Raw genomic sequence first — 19,730 nt, 5'->3', positions numbered from 1 at the left:
AAATGAGAATGACTCCAGGGTTCTTGGCTTAAATGGAAGGATGGAATATCATTTACTAGGACGGGGAAGAACACAGGTAGTGCATGTATTAGGGTGAATGGGAGTCCTAATTTGAGGTACTATGGTTACCATGACTTTCTGTGGCTAGGGCTCTTAGATGGCAATGGTTCCAGATCAGATGAATAGCCTAGACCAGACCATGACTGTAATGCCTTCTTGGGAAAAAGGCTTGATTCCTTTGAAGGAATGTGTGCCCATGGGCACTGTTCTCTTGAAGCAAGCCTAATCCAAATTAGCTTTGCACTGAGATACCGCATTAAAGATTCTTAATTTTCTCTTTCCTTTTGTGAACTACTTAATCAAATGAATAGGCAAATGTGCATGCACACACACAACTAATAACCTTGAAAACAATTCAAAAACTTGATTTCTCGTCCACGGTATAACTAGCAGAATATGAACTCTGTATTAGAGGAGTCGCTGTTTTCCCAAATTCAAAAACTCAATTTAATTTTTCATTTGCGGGTCTACGATGTCATCAAGACACCAGTTCTGAGATAATGCCAGGCTAGACTGGTACAGAAACCACACGAAGACAATCTCAAAAGTGCCTAATTGAAGAAATCTCAACAGGAATTTACTGGACAAACAATCCAAAAGGAAGGAACGCACTTAAAAGAGTTGTGACTAAAGCACCTGATAAAATGATATCCAAAATTCGAAATGAATATTTCAACAATCACATAAAAAGATGAAGGAAAGCAAAACCAGTAAGTCATATAACTGGAGAAAAGGAAAAAAAAAAAAAAAAGGAACAGAAACTAATACATAGGGATTACTTCAAAAGGCAAAAAGAGATTAGACTCTGCGACCTCATGGACTGCAGCCCTCCAGGCTCCTCTGTCCAAGGGATTCTCCAGGCAAGAACTCTGTGGTGGGTAGCTATTCCCTTCTCCAGGGGCATTTCCTGACCCGGGGATCCAACGGGGGTCTCCTGCATTGCAGGCTGATTCTTTACCGTCTGAGCTAGCAGGGAAGTCTAAAAAAGATTAGCGGGAAGAAAATTTTTAAATGCGTCCTTGAATGGGAGGCGAAATCGATACAAGTGTACAACGTCAGAGCAGAGAGAGCAGCACTTTTTCCCTAGCTAACAAGCAAGACCAGCAGGTACCTCAGACAGAAAACAACCAACTGCTATCAGAGAGTAGCTAAGAGAATCCAAACTTGTCTTAAAGCAAGTAAAGTGGTGGCCAGACTGGGTGACTCAGAGGCATGACTCAAACGCGACACTGGGGGCTGTCAGCTCCCGGAGGCCGGGGGCGCGGCGTCAAACACATTTTAGGAAAGTACCAGGCGCGTGGAGGGCGACAGGAAACCTCCCCAGGGAGCGGCCTAGGGCTCCTCCTGCCCTCGAGTCTGACCTCTTACCATCCGCACCAGGAGTTTCTAATCTCCAGGTTTCCCCTTCTTTTAGAATCCGCCCCTCCACCACCCCCACTTTCCTTCCACAAAGCGTCACGCGGCTTGTGTGTGCGAGACGTCGGGCCCCTCCCAGCCGCCCTCCGCCCTGCGCTCCCCGCCACGCGCCCCCCAGCCCCGCCTCCTCAGCGAGCCGTTCCCTTCCCACCCCGCCCGCCGCCCGGGCACGCGCGGCACGAACGGCGCTGGGAGCTGCACTAGACAAACACCTGTCCCGCCTGGGCCCCGCGAGATTTGGGGCAAAAGCATAGACAACAGTGGGCGCGTTCTCGCGAGGTTTAAGAAATTTCCCACGGCCCGTGTTGTGTCTGAATCGAGTAGTGGAAGGCGGTGGGAAGGAGGTGTAGCGTGAGACGGGGCTGCCCGCATTGGGCACATGCGCAGTGCCGCTCGCGCGTGTCGCGCCAATCCTGCAGCCTTCAGCAGGTTTCGGGCTGTGGATTCCAGTACTCCGGGTTTTGGGGCTCCCTGCGGAGGCAGCGCTGGATCTGGGAATCTCTAGGAATTGAAAGGGCAAAGCGGGGTGGGGGGGGTGAGAAAGGGGTGCTGCAGGTTGGGAGGGCGGGTAAAGAGTCCTGCACCTTTCTTGTATGCCAGACAAGCCAAATTTGCTCTGGGGCTTACCGGTTTAGGTCGCCTGAGATACACTTAGGGGAGCGAGCTGTGTCCTCCACTCTGCCAGGCCCACGGGAGGACCTTGTCAGAGTCTGTCCCCATATAGCACCCGGGTTCACACACGTCTTGGGTCTGCGATGAGGTCCTGGGGAGGTTTACGCGACTGGTAGCTCCCTGCTCAAGTAGAACCTCTGAGTTACGTGCTGGCCGGGGCAGTGGTGGCTTTCAATTACAGTACAGTTTTCACTTCTGGAGAAAGCTTCGCAGCGCCCCGGCGTCTGTATGCAGGTGGACACAGTAGTGGTGACTTTGCCAGAGGCCTTGGCCTGACCTTATTTCACACCCAAGGAGAAGAAAGCTAAGGCAATAGAGTTCAACCTCAAAAAAGTTTTTCATACAGAGAGCTCTGGTGGCTCGGACCACGTTGTAATCTTGTCCGTCTGCTACCCAGAGGGTCGAATGAACTAAGTTCCTGGTTAGTTACTCCTCCGAACTCCAGGCATCTTTGTAGTTCCAGTACCTGACGCTGACATTACCATAAAGAAGGCGTCCAATGAACGTGTGAATGAATGAAAAGGGCTGGGAACTAAAGTGAGCGGGAAGCCACTTGGAAAACACCCATTTGAGGAGGTGTTTCATCTAGGCCTGTGAAACGCGGCAGATTTTCCCAGGACCCCTCCTCTCTACCCTGGGCTCCGCCTCCTGACCCCTCCATTCCCCGTCCCCTTGTAATCCCCTCCGGTTTTCCTCAGTCTCCACGTACGTCCCTCAGGGCGCGTCCCAAAACCCGGATAACCGGAGCGCTCCCTATGGACCAGATGGAGGGTTCGCCTGCGGAGGAGCCGCCTGCGCATGCTCCATCGCTTGGGTAGGTTTCCAGGGAAGGCAGCGAGCTGGATCCCCTAAGCTGTTGGCGGCGCGAGGCGTCTGGCTCTTTGCGGCTGCTGCGAGGGGAAAAGGAGCGCGGGGGCTGGGTGGAATCGAGGAGTGAGGAAAAAGGGAAGGGGCGGGGGAGAGGGACCAGGGAAGGCGTCGGGGGAATCTCGCGAGGGTTGGAGTTTTGGCGAGAGTTTGTGGAAGATGGCGCCTGTTGTGACAGGGTAAGTCTTGGGGAATCCGAGCGCAGGGAACTGGGAAAGTTGCGGGCGTCCAGCACCCCGCAGCGGGCGGCGGGTTCGAGGGCCGCGGCACGCTTGGCGTCCGGGAGCCGCGGGGGCGGTGTCGCGTGCGCCGAGCGCGGCGGCGGCGGCGTGTGGCCGTGCGCTGCCCGCTCTGCGCCGCCGTGGCTCGGGCTCCGGCGCGTGAGGGCGGGCGGCGGCGGCGGCGGCGAGGCAGGCGGGTGCGGGCGTGAGTGCGGCCGGGAGCGCGGGGCGTGCGGCCGGGAGCGCGGGGCCCGCGGGCGCCGTGCCCGCCGCGCGCCTTCCGCGCCGCCGCTCGCCGGCCCTGCCTCCCAGCCCCGCGCAGCTTTGTTCCTCGGGGCCGTTGTCGCCTTCTCGCCGGGCCGGTGCCCCCGGTGCCGTGCGCTTTGTCTTTCTCCGCTGCCCCCCGCTACTCTTTACCCCCGGCCCTTTGTTTCGCCGCCCTGGGCGCTTTGTCCGACCCGTCGCGCCCCGCATCCTTTCTCCTTCCCTCAGCTGTCCTTCCTCCTGGACCCCTTTGTTGTCCCCCTCTCTATTAGGTAGCTTAGTGACCTGCCACAGCCCAGGCAACAGATTTCTTTCAATTTTTATTGCTGTATTTCTCTGGAGCGTTTCCCTCTCACCTTTCTGGTTGGTCCGTGATTACCCCCGGAGGCTTTGTCTCCCCCATCCAGTGGCTTATTTGCTTGGCACCCTCTTCACCTCCCATCATCGGTTGATTTATCCACTACCCACGGTGTTTGTCGGCTGAACTGTCTCAGCCCCGGGGACTCCATCTGGTGTTTCTACGAGAAGACAGACCCTACGGTTTGTTGTTGTTTTTGTGGGTCTCAAAGATGCGTGCGGATACTTAGTTTCCTCCTTGGCGCTCCTCCTCTCCGGCACCCTTTTCTCTCGGGATTGCGTGCACACCTTCCTACCACCCCTTTCTCTCGGGATTACAGTATCTGCAGTTTTCTTCGCGGTCTCTTTGGGCGCCTGGTTGTTTTGCTTGAAAACTTAATTGAAAACACTAGAAAAAGATCTTGGTCTCTTGATTATTGCCCCCCCCCCCGCCCCAAGGTTTCTGACGGCCTAGGCCAAGGGCGGCTGTCGTAGCTTTGCATCTGGATTAGCTGAGGGTGTTGTAGAGGCGCAAGGTGTATTTTTTTTGTTGATGTGTGAGAATACTTTCAGTTTTCATGTTGGATATTCATTTGGTGTGTGCGTAGCAGTTGAGTGCATTTTGGTGTTGAAAAACTTGTGAATGCTGGGGTGGAGAATTTCAGCATTCAAGATTCTAGATTTAGAGTTCAGTTATTTTACCAGTAACTCCCACTTTGCAAGGAAAAAGGGAGGGAATTTTGCTGCTTTGGAATTTGATACAACTGTTTTACCTTTTCTTAATTTTTAGATAGTTTACAGTTATGTGCTTTTGCCTCTAGATTTATGACAGCCCTTCTGCCTCATCTTTGAAGTTGAAATGAGGAAAGCGTTTAAGAGTGCTGTTTGGGTTGATGAATACTGCTTCTAGGATCTTGTGGAATGCATTCATCAAATTCAGTTAAAAGACATTTAAGTGATAATCTTTAAGGTAAAAGGGCTTCTAGTGTTAAAAGAGCTTTAATTTGTTCAGAGTGCTTATTGTTATGGAAATATTAAAAGCTTGGAGTTTTGTGTGGGAGTTGGGGGAAGGTGGTCTGGTGTACTTAAATGTTGCCTAAATATTCTGGTGCCTGGAATAATAGGTATTAGATTTTGCGATGTTACTAGACTGAATATATTGTTCAGGACGGTGTCCCCCCCCACTAGTTGATCATTACTTTAGAAGATATGGTGTCTATAAAATCATTTGGAGTGTCTTTTCATTTATAAACCATGAGAAGTGCTACTAGTAGAGGATATACAAGTATGAGGAATATTGGTGCTGTGGAAAGCATTCTTTTTAAGGCCGTGATTAGAATTAGTTTGAATTAGTTTAATTTTAATTAATTGAAAATCACCTTTCATAATTGATACGTGAGGCTTGTGTGAAAATTTGCAGTCTGGGTTCCATGAGTGGATTCCACCAACAATCATTTTGTCTTCCTTATTTGTTCCTAGTGCAAACTCATTCTTTTGAAAGTAAAATCTTGAGCACATACTGTTGTTTCTGACTGCAAGCAAAGTGTAAATGCCTTGTATTAATGGAAGGTATTTTGCTCTGACTTGTGCAGATAAGAATGAGAACACAAACATCATAAAAGCAACTTTAAAAAAAGCAAGTTGTGTTTTTTGTTTCTAAATTGTGTAAGACCTTTATTCGTGACCAAATAAAACAGCACCTTTATTAAATTATATCAAACAGTATATATTTGGAAACATACAGCATGAGTTGTGATTGGGAAACTTTCAGATTATTGACTATTAAAGCTTTAAATTTATTGCGCATGCAAATTGCAGATGGGTCTGTAGAGTATATTTTCAGGAAAAAGTATGAGAGACCCACTTAGACTATTTTCACAACTATTCTAACATATGGTTTTTAAATAAGTTTAAAACTTACCTGTGTTTCTATACCAGCAGATTTCTATAAGTATCTTAAGTGGCTAAGATAATAATTTGGGGAGAGGGGAAGCCACTCTTGCCGGCTGTAGTTCATTAAATAATCTTTGCCACTCTTTTTTTTCTTTGTCACTCTTGATGGACAAAGTATTAGGGGGGGAAATGGTATTTGAAAGTTTTTGCAAATCTTAATTGTAGTATTCAGTCATTTTTAAAGATGTATCTAAAAAACCTAGGACTTTGCTTTAAAACATGATTTTATATTTTGCTTCCTCCTAATACGAAATCTCATGTTATTTCAACTAGGGGCAGTATTTTCTCATGGATTGACTAAAAGTTGTTATTTTTGGCATCTGGCTTTGTGATTATTTCCAAGTTACTCTGCTTCCCCTGGGCCAATTTCCTAACTATGTAGTAAAATGGGAATTGTAGTAACTTGCCACATCTGCATAGGACTGCTGTGCCTTAGGATTTGCAGAAAGCATCTTTGGATGAAAGATGTGGCTAAAAATCTAGGAATTCTTACTGAAATAAGAATTGGACTTCCTGGTGGCTCAGACGGTAAAGCATCTGCCTATAATGCGGGAGACCCGGGTTCAGTCCCTGGGTTGGGAAGATCTCCTGGAGAAGGAAATGGCAACCCACTCCAGTATTCTTGCCTGGAAAATCCCATGGATGGAGAAGCCTGGTAGGCTACAGTCCATGGGGTCACAAAGAGTTGTACATGGCTGAGCGACTTCACTTTCACACTGAAATAAGCTGATGTGAAGTATGTCATATTTTATAGAAAATCATGTAGAAGGTTATGAACTAAGTTCTTGGGAAATCGCAATGGTGATAGTAGGATGAAAACCCCTTGAATATGTACTATAGTTTGGGTAGTAAAATTGATTCTTTCTTTTTTCTTAAAAGGGACATGGATAAGTAAAACAAATTACAAGGTGGTGTGTGTATGTGTGTGTTGTGTAAGAGACTGAAGATCTGTCAGACTCAAATGTAATAGCATTTAAAATTGTGGGATGCTTTTCCTCTGTTGACTTGTTTTCTGCATGTAGTAATTTTTTAAAATGGTAGCACAAAATGTTTTCACTAGACTAGACCAGAATATTAATAGTGACAACTAATTTTCAGTATACCTGATATATTTTTTAATGCTTTATCATTTACTCTCAATATTGTCCAACAAGCAGGACCTTAATTTTGGACTTGACCTTTGGCTTAGGAAAGTCTTGCATTTGGGAGACACTGTAGATATTTATTGAACAAACAAAACCTGTTGCTTCTCTGTTCCTGGTAGGTCATGTCACGTCCCATTAGTTCTGCAAACCAGGTGTTCTCTCTAAAACTAATCCTTTACATTTAATCACTAAGAACTGATAATTTTCTCTCCTGAAAAACTCTTGAATCTGTCTCTTTCATCCTCACTGCCACAGTTCATGCTGTCATCGTTCTCACCTGTCTTACTATAGACATTGCGGCTTTCTCTTTCTGCTTGTAGACGCACCCTCTGTGTCCAACTTCCACATAGTCTTTCTGAAGAATGAATCTGATCACTTCACTCCTTAGTTTAAAAACCTTTCAATGGCTCCCCCTAGCAGCTTCCGTAAAGAGAGGCAGCAGAGTGCAGAGTTTATGAGCTCACTTTTATGATTTAATCTGAACTGGGTTCCTATTTTGTCTCTGCTACAACCTCAGTAAGATTGACAAGAGATTTCACCTCTCCTTGCCTCCTCCGTGAGTTGCAGGGTAATTATTCTTAGTTCAGTGGGTTGCTGTGAAAAGTAAATGCAAGAAAACATTTTAGGATGCTTGGTACAAAGCAGATGCTCAAAAAATTGTTAGGATGGCATGTAGGGTCCTCTATAATTATTTCATTTACCTTTTCTTCAGTGGGACTGTTTGCCTTTCTGTCCCTTCATATTCAATTTCTCCAGCTATATTTAAGAATTTGGAGTTCCTTGCTTGGGCTCAGTTAGCAGTTTAATATATCCATGACAAGTGCTGGTGTTAGTAGATTTGGGTCTGAGGATATTCTAACTGGATTCACCAGGCTGGGTTCAGTGCCTCTGCAAGTATTCTTAAAGAACCAGGTGTAATTCATTTGGAAGTGTCATACTGAATTGTAATTGTCTATCATACCTTTAAGACTTGATTACCTGATGGCAGATAACACAAGCTTTTTTCTTAATGTATGCTTATACTCAGAAGAGTGTCTAGAACATGATGGGGCTCAGTAAAAAGTTTTTTGAACAAGAAACTTGGAGGACTTTGAAGCCTTGATATGACATAGTTCGTGTAAGCAGAATTTGATGTGTACAGGGAATATGTTGATTCTGTAAGGAACTTACCTGCTGAAATACCCAAAGGAATTGATATTTTCAGCTGAAGGCAGCCCATAACCCCTGAGAACACTGCAGTACAATTCTTAGGCAAAAGCTCCTTTGGATTATTAGAAAACAGTGTATTGTTTGTACAGACTGACAGGCTTACATATTTTTTTTTTTTGTATAGTTGACTATTCAGTGTTTCTCACAAGGTTACATTATTTTTAAGTGTTTTAAATACTTCTTATATGCATAGGGACATACATTAAACCTTAAGACTCTGTAGACTGCTTTTTTGGGGATCCATGTCTTTGAACCAAATAAGTTGATAATCTTCAGGAAGACTCAGGCTTTGTAGACAAATTACTCACAGATAATTTCTCCAAGCTTCAGGTTCTACCTCTGTAAAATAACAAATGATATTTTTTGTTGTATTTATCTGCCAGGTACACTTTCTATCAAGTAAGGTAAAATATGTGTCAGATAAAACAGTGTATGTGTAAGTAATTTGTAAATCGTAAAGTTCTGTGTACGAATACTTTTAATTGTAGTAATCAGTTTCTTTTGGTAACATTCAAGATGAACCTTTTTATCTTGCAACCTGTGGTTTGTGGGTCATGTTTTAGAAAGGAGCAGTGTATTTAGTGTTGAGGACCACAGTCCTTGGAATATGTTCCTTGGTACTTTCAGCAGACATATTTGGTACATTATTGCTTGACTATGCATGTTATCATGGAGTCATCCCCAGTTTTTTGGGTTCTGCTTCTTGTTGCTCTCGTCTCTGCTTGGACAGCCATGATGATGAAGGAATGTTGAATGTCCGATTGCTACCATCTCTCACACCCTGCCGACAGTTCTGGATGCCCTGTAGGCCTGGCACAACATCATGATATCGTTTATACCTCATTAGGCCTGCTTCTGCTTCAGGAAGTGAAATGATATACTAATGGTATGAAAAGGGTAATGCATTTCCTGAACACAGTTTACTACTGGGGAAAAAACAAGTATTGGGGGCACTCTGGCTTGGTTTGTATAATTGTTTGTAATTAGTTACCTGTATAAATGTTTGTGTAGGTTTGTTGTGTTTAGACAGTGCAGAGTGATAAGCATGACAACTGTTCAGTCGGGTTGTAAGTTCATGACAGTTTTGGGAATATTGAAATTATTTAAGTTTACAAAAGCAAAAAGAAATTACTGCTTCTTAGGTATCCTAAGTTGCAGAAGCCTTGCAGTGAAAATGCTGCACTAGTTGGATGTGAGATGGAATACACTCGACAATCAAGTTGACCCTTTTAAATTCCCCACCTATGCTTTCTTTTCTATATTCAATATTTTTAACTTAGCTCTAGAACTAATGTTTTTTTTGTGTGTGTTAGAGTTATAAATGAATAAGAATTTTTTCTCAGTAAGTTTATATAACTAGGAAAAATGTTTATTGCTTTGAAGTGAAAGTTGCTTAGTAGTGTCTGACTCTTTGCGACCCCATGGACTATACAGTCATGAAAATTCTCCAGGCCAGAATACTGGAGTGGGTAGCCTTTCCCTTCTCCAGGGGATCTTCCCAACCCAGGGATCGAACCCAGGTCTCGCACATTGCAGGTGGATTCTTTACCAGCTGAGCCACAAGGGAAGCCCAGGAATACTGGAGTGGGTAGCTTATCCCTTATCCAGCGGATCTTCCCACCCAGGAATCGAACCCGGGTCTCCTGTGTTGCAGGCACATTCTTTGCCAACTGAGCTGTGAGGGAACCACAGCTTTATGAAACTCTGTTTTTTTTTAATTACATGATAAAGATTGTATTATATAACTGCAATATTAGTTGCTTTATAAAATAGGGAATTAGTGTTACAGATTTTTTTTTATTATTATAAATAACTTCTTTTGTAACAGAGGTATATTCTCTTTTTAGAAAAGTGCTGATGCACTAAGATCTTGCTTTATTTTTCCATCATACTTTTTTTTTTTTTGGCTGTGCTGCATGGCTTGTGGGATCTTAGTTCCCTCATCAGGGATCAAACCTGTTTCTTAGCAGTGAAAGTGCCGAGTCCTCTAACAACTGGACCACCAGGGACTTGCTTTTTTTTTTCCTTTTTTCTTTTTTAAATGGAACTTTTTTTTTAGGATAGTTTTAGGTTCAGCAAAATTGAGGGGACTATTTCCCATGTACTTCTTGCCCCCACACAAATCACCTCTATTATCAGTATCCCCAATAAAGCAGTATATTTGTTATAATTGATGAATTTACATTGACACGTTATATCTCCCCAAATCCATAGTTTACAGTGCGGTTCACTGTACATTGGGCTACATTCTGTAGGTTTGGACAAGTCTGTGTGTGTGTGTGTGTGTGTGTGTGTGTGTGCGTGCGTGCGCGCGCATGCTCAGTCATGCCCAACTCTTTGCGACCCCATGGGTTGTAGCTTGCCAGGCTCCTCTGTCCATGGGATAATCCCACAGGGATACTGGAGTGCATTGCTATTCCCTCCTCCAGGGGATCTTCCCAACCCAGGGATTGAACCTGCATCTCCTGTGGCTCCTGCATTGGCAGGCAGATATTTTACCACTGAGCCACCTGGAAGCCCTTGGACAAATATACGTACAAATGTATCTCCCATGTAGTAGCATACGGAGTAGTTTCATGGCCCTGTAAAACCCTTTGTGCCCTGCCTGTCCAATTTTCTCTCCTTCCCTTATCCCATTGTGGCAACCACTGAACTTTTTATTGTCTCCATAGTGTCCAGCGTACTTTTTCAAATCATTTAACTTTTGGTTTGAATATGAGGAAATTTTTCATGCAAAAAATTATGTAGTTCTGTACTGAGCTCCTGATCTACCCACTAACTGGAGAAAGTGAAAGTCACTCAGTCGTGTCTGACCCCATGGAATATACGGTCCATGGAATTCTCCAGGCCAGGATACTGGAGTGGATAGCTTTTTTTCTCCAGGGGATCTACTGAAACCTAGCTATCTGAGTATTTACAAATGGGAAAGTTTGAGTGAGGTGAACAGGTATAAGAGCACCTACAGAACTGAGAGCCTGAAAAAAAAAAAAAAGAACTGAGAGTCTGTTTTCACCAGCTTTTAAGTAAATACTGAATATTTTTGCATACTTCTGTAACATTTGACATCTTTCTGCAAGTATGTAAATATATCTGTATTATCTTTTTTCTCTGTCTATATCCGTTTATCTAATCTATCAGCAATCTTCATAAGAACTGGATCAGTAGTTTACTTACGTTGCATAATTGTGGAGCAGCAGCTGCTGTTGGCTAGATTGTACGATACTTGCTGAATGAACAGGGCTTGAGTGGATTTAATAAAATGTAATACTTGCCACTAGGTGGCACTTAGTTTAAGTGATAAATAAAGCTGACTTTCAGCTAGATTGGTTTTTCTATGTAGAGCCCACTGATAAAATGACCCCCTGGATTCATTCACGTTCAGCTCTCTGCCAGTTTTGGACTATACTTACTGAAGTGGGACATGAAACATAGCAGGTAGAAACCTAACTTAGAGTGTTGAAAAACAGGAAGTGTAATGGCATTAGAGTATGTCCTATGAAATGAAGCTGAAGTGAAGCTTAGTGAAATTGACAGATGATCAAATTTCCCACTACCGAGTGTATTTAAAGTGAAGTCTTAGATTTTAGGCCTTGTTTTTTCTTAAGAATTTGTGGATCATTTTAAAGAAGATTGGGAATTAGTTTCTTCTTGGATTTAATGAAAGATGATGGCGAAGTGTGGTCTGTAGGGATACCGGGCTACGATTCTATATCCTCTTATTTATATTCTGGTGCATAGTCCTCTTCTTGTTGTGGAATAACATATGATAGAAAGTAACTGCATCCTGTGTGACAAAAATTGTTAAATCCATTAGATTCAGGAAACTTCAGATCTGAAAAAGACTTTGTTAATCGTATGTTCTAAAGTAGGTACTCACTGAAATGTAGGCACAGATTAAATAATTCACCCGTAGCTAATAGCTGAGACACATTGAGCGCCTGAGCCGAGTCTAGTTTTGGTGTCTTCGGGTGTGGGGAGAGATTTATGCTGGACTTGTGTTCTTCTGTGTTTATGTCACTCTGCTGCCTTTTGAAGTTACATTCACTTCGTTTTTTTAAAATACTTTTCTCCCCCTGTTTTTGTGGGCTTAGATGAAGAATACAAATCTCGCAGCCCCAGGCCTGGGAGTGCTGCTGCCAGTTTGCTTCACCGACTGTCAGCTCTAAGCCTTTCCCCTTTGCTGTTTTCCTGTTCTCTATCTTGTACTGTATTTTGACCGACCAAGGTGGCCACATACTTGTTCTCACTGCACATCTCCTCAGCCACTCTGCTTTAGTTGCCCCTAGGCAAGAACTGCTTGGGTTCACTTAGCCCCTGGTTCACTCCAGTCTCTGCTGCTTACCTCCTTAGCTTTTTAGTTCTGCCACTTGGCACTAAATTGCAACTGGCTTTTTCCAAAACTTCTGGAAGAGAAAATGGCGGGAGAGGAGATAGAGAAAAAAGAAGACTGTCATAGGGAAGGAGGCCACAACTTGAAATTGTATACTGAGAGATGAGCTTGTTCATGAATTTGATGATTTTCATACAGTGATTTTTCTAGTGTATTTATGTCAAGATAATATTACTTTCTTGACTGCTCAGATGCTAGGTCGTGTCTGACTCCAGCAACCCCATGGACTGTAGCCTGCCAGCCTCCTCTATTCATGGAATTTTCCAGGCAAGAATACTGGAGTGGGTAGCCATTTGCTTCTCCAGGAGATCTTTTCTACCCAGGGATCAAACCTGGGTCTCCTGCATTACAGGCAGATTCTTTACTAACCAAGCCACCAGGGAAGCCCCTCTTGACTGTGGAATTCATTGAATCTGTTGTCTATCATCTCTTATCCAAATGACAAGGAAGTGAATTAAATCCATTTCAGCATTCCACAGATAGTAGTGATAGTTTTGGTTTGTTGGTTTACTTGTAGCTTATAGTAATGAGTGTCATTATTTGATTTAAATGGATAGTGCTGAATGAATGGGGGGTTGTTGCTTCACTGTTATAATGTTGGAAAGAAAAAAGAAAAACCCTAGACAGTTATAGCTTTCAAAGATTATTTATTTCATAATTATTGATAAACAAGTCACATTTCATTATGGCTTTCCTCCATGCTACAGTGTGATGGGTACATTTTAATACAGAATTTAGTGGCATGTTATTGCTTTAAACTTGTTTCTTAGCTGTAAGTCCTCGATGTTGTCAGTTGGAAAATTAAATCTTTTAAATTACATTAGAATTTAAATTCATATAGTAGCTTAGGTGTGCTGTTGATTTATTTTTTCATTTCATTTTACCCTGTTTCTACAATTATTTCAGAGAAGTGACTATCCTGATGTGGAAGTTTTTCTTAAGTGTTAGTTAATGTCATCTGTAAAAACCTTGATTATTTCTCTTGGAAAAATAATATGTTTGTTTTAAGAAATTCAAAAGTTACTTGAATATGTTGTGTAAAGTAAGCCAATGTAGTCTTCCACTAGGAAGTTAGCTACTGTTATCAACTGGGAGCATATTCTTAAACTTTGTTTTAAATGGAAATGCTAACATTCTGTACTTAAAATGTCATTAGTTTAATAACCATAGTTTTTTTTTTTTAAGCAAACAAAATATTTAAGGGGATTAGGGAACTGACATTTTGGTTGAATGTCTACTGGGAACTACACTATGAAGGGAGATGGTATCTCCATTTCATAGATAAGTCTGAGGGTCAGGGATTTAGTGATTTAACCCAAGCTCACACAGCTTTCCTTCTTCCTTGCCACTGCCCTACCCTGTACTCAGAGAGCTTTTGTTTATCTCTCCACCTAAATGTTAATCATTTGAAAACTTCCAAGCTCTCTATTAGATGGCAAGACAGTCCCAGATATAAGTAAGGCTAATACAAGGCTTAGGAGATTTTTATATCTTCTCTATTACAATACTTCAAAAATAAATCTATATTTTTGACTAGTGTTTGAACTCAGAAGGTTCTCTGAAGTCGCATCATTTGTCTATCAGTAAAATTTTGTATAATTTAAAAAATAATCTTGTCTGATACTCCTGGGATGAAGTTAAATCAGTTAAATCCTCTTTCCCCAATTTGTGTTTTTAGTTTTTATCCATCATCTTACTCCTTTTCCGCCTAGAGACCAATTTTCAGGTCAAAATTTAATTATTTTGTGTACACATTGTATGGTTTTGGACAAGTTATATAATTGTGTTGTAATTTAAGTTTCCCCAGTTGTAAAATGGGGAGTATATCTCAGAATTCTTGTGAGGATCTCACGCATGTATGCAAACAGGCTCCCAGACTCAGCTATTCTCTAAGGATTACTTACTGCTGATTTCCTTTCGTACATTTCTTTCAAGCCACTGCTTTACCGCTTATTTTTATATCCTTCTTTTTGTTACATGTTAAAACCTGATTTTTCATCCAAGGCCATCAGTAAATAGCCCTTCGACTGGCTCCCAACACCTGGTTTGATTTTTCTGCATCTTTGCTTTTTGTTGGCCGTGAAGTCGTGGTTCTTGACTACTGAGACCCCGTGTTGACCCTGCCCGTGCCGTCTTCCCCGCCTGCTCCATCTTGGGTCTAAGTGTTGCGGCCTTGCCTTGCCTTGCTTTACCTATTCTGACTGTCTCACCGCCTCAGAGGTTTAGATCTGTATTTCTGAAACTACTACTGGTTGTTCTGTAGGCCAGCCAAACTTGTTCTTTTCAAAACAACATGTTTTTTCCTACCACCTAGACCTGTTACAGCATCCTGTAAAATGGGCTTGTTGTTACTTAGTCGCTAAATTGAGTCTGACTCTTCTGCAACCCTGTGGACTGTAGCCCTATGTCCATGGGATTTCTCAGGCAAGAATACTGGAGTGGATTGCTATTTCCTTCTCCAGGGGATGTTTCCGAACCCAGGGATCAAACTCAAGTCTCCTGTGTCTCCTGTGTTGCAAGTGGCTTCTTTTAGTGCTGAGCTGTTTTATATTCTGGGCTCTCCTTTCCTTGCTCACTGCCATGGTTTATTCTCCAGGCCAGTTACGTCTCCTGGTTGGACCGCTGTCACAGCCTTGTCAACTCCTTCCCCTACACCCCCGAATTGCTTCCTTCTTTAATTTGTGGCTTTTGGTAGTTCATTATTGTACACCTGTTAATATTGGGGGTTTGTGGGGTTACCTGGTAACCTATTTTTTTCCTAAATGTTGTCACAGATTTTAATTTTGTTGTCTGAGTGCTTTTTATGTGGAAAGGCTGAAAGACTAAGCTGATGACACCACCATCCTAAAATCCTGTCTTGAGTTTTTTAAAAAGATTCATTTAGACAAATACATATTACTTGTAAACAAAGATCAACATAGTAAAGTGAATAAGATAGTTCCACTGCACACCTAAATCCCAACTCCCAGAGATATGCACTGCTTACAGTGGGGTGAGTATACTTTCAAACCTACGGGCCAACTCTACTTGTGCCTTAGACCCCTTGCTTTCTCAGCTACTCTGTGACATTGGCTAGCGCTCTGGCCTTCCTGCTGGTCTCAATTTTTACCTTTCTAGTGAAGCTGCTTTTTCTCATCTGGACTCCCCACTAGTTCCTATTTCTCTCTTTCATACTTTGAAACAAACTGTGTATGAGGAGTTCTTTCTATCTCCAGTTACTCTTACTCCATTTCCCCTAAACCTTTTTAAAGCCAGGCTTTTGTCTGGACCACGTCAGCAAAATTGTTCTTGTCATGGTAGCCAGTTCCCTCCACAGGGGTGAATGTGCCCCCCGCCCCACCCCCAGTGTTATTTGACTTGACTTGATCAGTGGCATTAGACGTCTTGTTCAAACTGTGTTTTTTCTTTGACTTCTAGGATACCGCACTTCTGGTGGCACCTTTTTTTTAAAATCTCCTTTATAGTGCTTTTTCATTTTACTGCATTTATCCTACTTTTTATTCCACATTTTATTCTCTTTCCCTGTTTTATTTTACTCACTGGCGTGTATCACCTTCTAACAATGTGTGTTATTTGCTTTTTACTTTATTTCTCTTCCCCACTGGAATATAGTGGGTACGCAATATGTGTTTGTCGAATGACTTAATAAATGAAGTGTTCTAACAGCATCACTGTTTGAATGCGCTTTCGTTTTCTCATTAATTTTAAAGTCCTACTTTTACTATTGTATGTTATACTTAAAAAAATTTTATAGGCCCCCTGGTATAAATACAGATCCATCTAATATGGAGCCTGGTAGGCTGCAGTCCATGGGGTCGCTAAGAGTTGGGCACGACTGAGCGACTTCACTTTCCCTTTTCACTTTCATGCATTGGAGAAGGAAATGGCAACCCACTCCAGTGTTCTTGCCTAGAGAATCCCAGGGGCGGCGGAGCCTGGTGGGCTGCCGTCTGTGGGGTCGTGCAGAGTTGGACACGACTGAAGCGCCTCCGCAGCAGCAGCAGCAGCTTTGAGCTCTGTTGTTGGATTTGTCCTGTGCTGTGCTTAGTCGCTCAGTCGTGTCCGACCTCTCTGTGACCCCATGGACTGTAGCCCACCAGGCTTCTCTGTCCATGGGGATTCTCCAGGTAACAATACTGGAGTGGGTTGCCGTGCCCTCCCCCAGGGAATCTTCCCAGCCCAGGGATGGAAGGCCTTGCCATTGTCTGGAGAGGAAGATAGTGTTCTTTTGTTTTACAGAAACTTAACCAAGTCCACCTGCTGGTTGGTGGCGGGTTGAAATTCAGACTCATGTCTCTGGATCCCAGTCCCGTTGCTGCAAACGTCATCTGGTGATGATGCAGTCTAATGTGATGATGCTCCTGGGCATCCTCCCTTCCCCATGTGTGGTTAGCTCTTAGTCATCCATCAGCACATGACTGGCTGTGCTCACTAACCACAGGAGCCCCTTCCTCAGTCCAGGCAGGGAACAGATCTGATGCAGGAGGGTAAAGTTGAATAGGGAATTGGTTTATACAGGAGTTTTTTTTTAATAGACTTTTTTAAGAACAGTTTTATGTGGGATTTTTGCTTCTGAAGTTTAATATATGATTTTGGAAGGAAGGTTTTTGAAAGAACACAGCCTGGTGGTCATGAGATAGACACGATTCACCACTGACTAATTTGATAATATCCCTGCTTCACTTATTTTCTGTGTAAATGATATCTTGGATCTAGGGTTTAAGTTAGAAATGATACTATGTGTGCTAGAAGGCTTTAGAGAGTAATTCTCACACCATGTAAGTGAAAGGTATCACTATTAAAAATTTCTTGAGCCTCATGTTTTTTGTATTTGAGATATATTCATTCTTTTTATTATACTGGAGTACTTTTCATTTTGTTTTATGTAAAACTGTTCTGTAGATGTCATTTTAAAGTTTTTTTTGCTGTCAAATTTCGTTGTTTTTCTAACTTAAGACAGCAGCTGTGGATGTGGCTTAAAAACTGATGAACATCTACAATGATGAGCCTTTATGGAGCAATGAAAGGCTGCTCACAAATTGTATCCACAGTTGCAATGAATTCTGTGTTTGTTCCCTGAGGGTGAATGTGTTTTGAGAGGGATGAGTTAGAATAGTACAGAGAGAGTGTTTCTATTCTGGGATTCTTCGGAGCAGTCATTTCTTGACTGCTCTCCATTTCTTATGACTTTGAAGGAATTTGGGATATTTTGCTTGACTTTTTGATGATCTTTAATTGTATTACTTGGATATGTGTACAGTAAAGGTAAACTGTAATTTTACTTGGTTTATGAACATGGTTTCTGTCATCAAATATTTTTGCCTTGGGCAGTTACTCATAAGCAAGTACTTAATGAATGATGCTTTACCTGTGTCTGCTGTTTAAAGCTATAAATGTTGGGTTGTTTGGAACTAACCCACTCCAGTTTTCTTGCCTGGACAATCTCATGGACAGAGGAGCCTGGCCAGCTATAATCCATGGGGTCGCGAAGAGTCGGACTTAATTGAGCGAGTAACACAGTAACACACATAATTAACTCCTGCATAGTGTTTTAGACACAGTGTATATCCCTGTTTTCATATCAAAAGTATATGGTTTTAATATGTTATTGCGCAGATCCAAATAGTTAAGTATAAATTATTAAAAATAGTTTTCCTCTGAGATACTAAAGATCATGCCTAAAACTGAGCTACAAGAAATAGGAACCTTGGTTATTTTCTATTAAAATATCTAGAAGATAAAACTTCTCCATTCTAGAAAATAATTTATTTCAAAGAGACAATAAAAAAGAGGGAATGGTTGAAGAACAGTAGTTAAAAGAAATGAGACTCTGACCAAAAGTCAAACAAAGCACAAGATCCCATAACTGTATGTGTGGGATTATAGGTCAGTATTTATGCAGTTATTAGAGTATGTATTTGCAAACCTGTAAACTATGTGTTTAAATCAACATAATAGATTCACTTTATTTGTAAAGGCAGTGTTTAACATGCTTCCTAATCATAAATTGCTTATTATTGAAGATATTAAAAAAACACAGGTTGAATATGCTGTTGAAATTAACTTTGTTGTGTTGTTAAACTGTCTCACTCTTTCTAGTGGTTAAGAGTTTAAGGGTTTTTTTTATTCCCGAGAGTTTAAACTTTGACAGTAACATCTGTTCTTTTATTGTGTAGGACAGGATTTTATGCACATTAAAAATGACAGTTTTTGTGAAATGTAGTTATTACCTACAATCACTTTTAGATATAAAAGTGTTCCCAGTGAGTTACTTCTGATTCATAATCAGATTTTAGTAGGGCAGATGTAGACTACCAGTGGAATAATTAGCCAGAAATATTAGGGGATTAGAGAGTCTTTTGTGTAACATTTAGCTTTAGTTTTTTGGCTAGTTTATATGAATAATTAAAGTTTTGAGACAGTTAAATTTTCTTCTCTTGGGATTTCACAGTTGTCACTGGTAGCTGTAATCACTAGGGAAATAGAAATATTATTTCCATGAACAGATGGCTTTTCCAGCACTCATCTCTGGCAGTGCTCCTGAGGTTTCTGTTTATGTTGGACGGTTTACTAATCACACCAACTTGGTATACTTTGGAAAGATGACACCTGGCAATAGAATGTGATGTAGATACTAGAATGACTTAGTGAACTTGAGAACTTCCAAAAGTTGGAAGTGTATGAAATTCCCGTGTTCCCTGGGGGAAGTTAGTCTGTTCCTATGAGAGGACTCACCTAGTAATGGGTACTCCTTACTCATTAGCTCTGACATCAGTGTGCTATTTTCATTTCTGCTTGGTCAGATGACTAGCCCATCCAGTCCTTTGAGGCACTGGTAGGTTTTTGTTAGGATTAAGGATAGGTTTCTATTGTGTATGAGGAACATTTTCAGAGGATATTGTGATACAGTTATTGAAAAGTACAAAATCATACCCTTTTTTTCTGCTCTAATATGAACCTTCTTGTTATTAATAAGGTTGGTCCCCCCCGCCCCATGTGTCTGTTTTCCCTTTCCTTTAGTTTTTTTGGTGGGGAGGAGCTCTGCTGCCTAGATTGTGGAATCTCAGTTCCCTGACCAGGGGTTGAATCCAGGCCCTCGGCAGAAAGTGTGGTGTCCTAACCACTGGACTGCCAGGGAAATCCCATTTTGGAAATTTTTTAAACACACATATTGGGGATCCACATGTATACTTATGC

The 19,730-nt window shown here is 42.2% G+C and overlaps 1 protein-coding gene and 1 long non-coding RNA gene across 8 annotated transcripts in view; one reads left to right on the top strand and one right to left on the bottom strand.

The window, feature by feature from the left end:
• Positions 1-4,200, bottom strand: part of LOC139030210 (uncharacterized) — a 60,251-nt gene extending 56,051 nt beyond the window's left edge. The window contains exon 1 of one of the 2 annotated variants that reach the window (XR_011482493.1): positions 3,857-4,200. This is a non-coding gene — a long non-coding RNA (uncharacterized lncRNA). Of the gene's footprint in view, positions 1-2,103; positions 2,822-3,856 lie in introns of those variants that run through there. The other variant, XR_011482494.1, reaches the window with a different exon arrangement.
• RBPJ (recombination signal binding protein for immunoglobulin kappa J region) overlaps positions 1-19,730 on the top strand; it is a 227,418-nt gene that overhangs the window by 117,288 nt on the left and 90,400 nt on the right. The window contains exon 1 of one of the 6 annotated variants that reach the window (XM_020897626.2): positions 2,866-2,962. The exons of 2 other annotated variants lie outside the window; for them this stretch is intronic. In XM_020897626.2, coding sequence (XP_020753285.1) covers positions 2,904-2,962 — 59 coding nt within the window. In that variant the 5' untranslated portion in view covers positions 2,866-2,903. Of the gene's footprint in view, positions 1-2,865; positions 2,963-3,095; positions 3,195-4,713; positions 4,807-19,730 lie in introns of those variants that run through there. 3 more of the 6 variants (XM_020897619.2, XM_020897620.2, XM_020897624.2) reach the window with 3 other exon arrangements.

The sequence above is a fragment of the Odocoileus virginianus genome, chromosome 21, assembly GCF_023699985.2.
Source record: "Odocoileus virginianus isolate 20LAN1187 ecotype Illinois chromosome 21, Ovbor_1.2, whole genome shotgun sequence".
NCBI classification, from domain to species: Eukaryota; Metazoa; Chordata; class Mammalia; order Artiodactyla; family Cervidae; genus Odocoileus; species Odocoileus virginianus.
This window is presented reverse-complemented; position numbering and strand designations above follow the sequence as displayed.